The 1,417-nt window shown below is 18.1% G+C and overlaps 1 protein-coding gene across 5 annotated transcripts in view; it reads left to right on the forward strand.

Moving 5' to 3' along the window:
• The first annotated feature begins 824 nt into the window (after positions 1-824).
• Positions 825-1,417, forward strand: part of LOC102673919 (ras-specific guanine nucleotide-releasing factor 2-like) — a 145,356-nt gene continuing 144,763 nt past the window's right edge. For all 5 annotated transcript variants that reach the window (XM_006623520.2, XM_006623522.2, XM_006623521.2 and 2 more), the window contains exon 1: positions 825-1,050. In XM_006623520.2, the coding sequence (XP_006623583.1) occupies positions 1,023-1,050 (28 nt within the window). In that variant the 5' untranslated portion in view covers positions 825-1,022. The remainder of the gene's footprint in view (positions 1,051-1,417) is intronic.

The raw sequence follows: 1,417 nt of genomic DNA on the forward strand, positions 1-1,417 counted from the left end.
ATTCTGCCACAATTAATTAAGCCCATAAAATGAAGTACTATATATAAAGTACTATATATATATATATAAAGTACTATAAAATAGAATTTGTAATATATATTATATATTTATATATTATATATTATTCTATATTATATTATTTTTTAGATAAAAATATGCAAATTTTCAATTTTGAAAAATTAATTCTAGATAGAAACTTCTATAAATGTTTTAAAAATATCTTGTATTGAGAAGAATTTGTATTGAGAATCTTGTATTAAGAATTTTAAGATTTATGAATATTTAAAAAAAAATGTTACTTTTTCTATATTTTCCTATTTTATTTTACCAAAAATAATTTATCAATAATATGTATCAATAATATTTTGTATTATCAATATAAAAATTATTACAAAATATATATTATAGTCTTTAAAAGGATAAAAATATATTTACAAAAAGATAGACTTTCTTAAAATCCAAATTTTATTTATATTTATGTAAATATAAGTTCTATAACTTATAATTTTGTTTTATAAGAATAATAAAAAATTGAATAAGGAAAAATTGAATAAGGATAATTGAATAAAGGAAAAACTGTCGATATATTCATTATAAAATTTGTACTATGAAAAGATATATTTCATTAAATTATGTAAATTTTTCTTCCACCATTATTTTCTTCTTTTTTGTAATTTTATACAAAAAATAGCTGTTTTCTGATTTACAAATTATTTACTATATGTAAACGATGTTCTAGAAAAAGATAATAATAATTTGTTATAAATTGTTTATAATTTAAAAGCTGAACAATTTTTTTCTTTCTTGTTTTTTTTTTATAGGATATATATATAAGTTGTTGAAAAGGCTCAAGAAATTGGAGTTCCTAAAATACTTAAGTCACGATAAACATCCGTGCACAACATCACGACAGCACGGTACTATTTTCTACGCCATTACATTCTATACAAGGTATTCTGGACAATCAATATTTATTGCGAGAATCGTCAAAAGGAAGCGTCCTTTGCCAACGACCTGTGATCATGCTCAGTCCAAAGATGCAAAGAACTGGTAAGTTATGAATAAAGTTTTCATTACTTTCAACTCAATTATATTAATCATTAAAATATTATATACATCTTTGAAAAATATTTCTAATTTATTGTAAAACATTTACGAATAAATATGGAGAAAAAACAAGAAAATTAAATTATAGAAATGATCTTGCTCACAACAATGTGATTAGAATTTGTATATACCAATATATAATATATAATATATAATATATAATATATAATATGTAATATATAATATGTAATATGTAATATATAATATGTAATATATAATATATAATATATAATATGTAATATATAATATATAATATATAATTATAATTAATATTTATATAATATTTATATATATATTTATATATATTTAT

This window comes from Apis dorsata, unplaced genomic scaffold (assembly GCF_000469605.1).
Source record: "Apis dorsata unplaced genomic scaffold, Apis dorsata 1.3 scaffold_898, whole genome shotgun sequence".
NCBI lineage: Eukaryota > Metazoa > Arthropoda > Insecta > Hymenoptera > Apidae > Apis > Apis dorsata.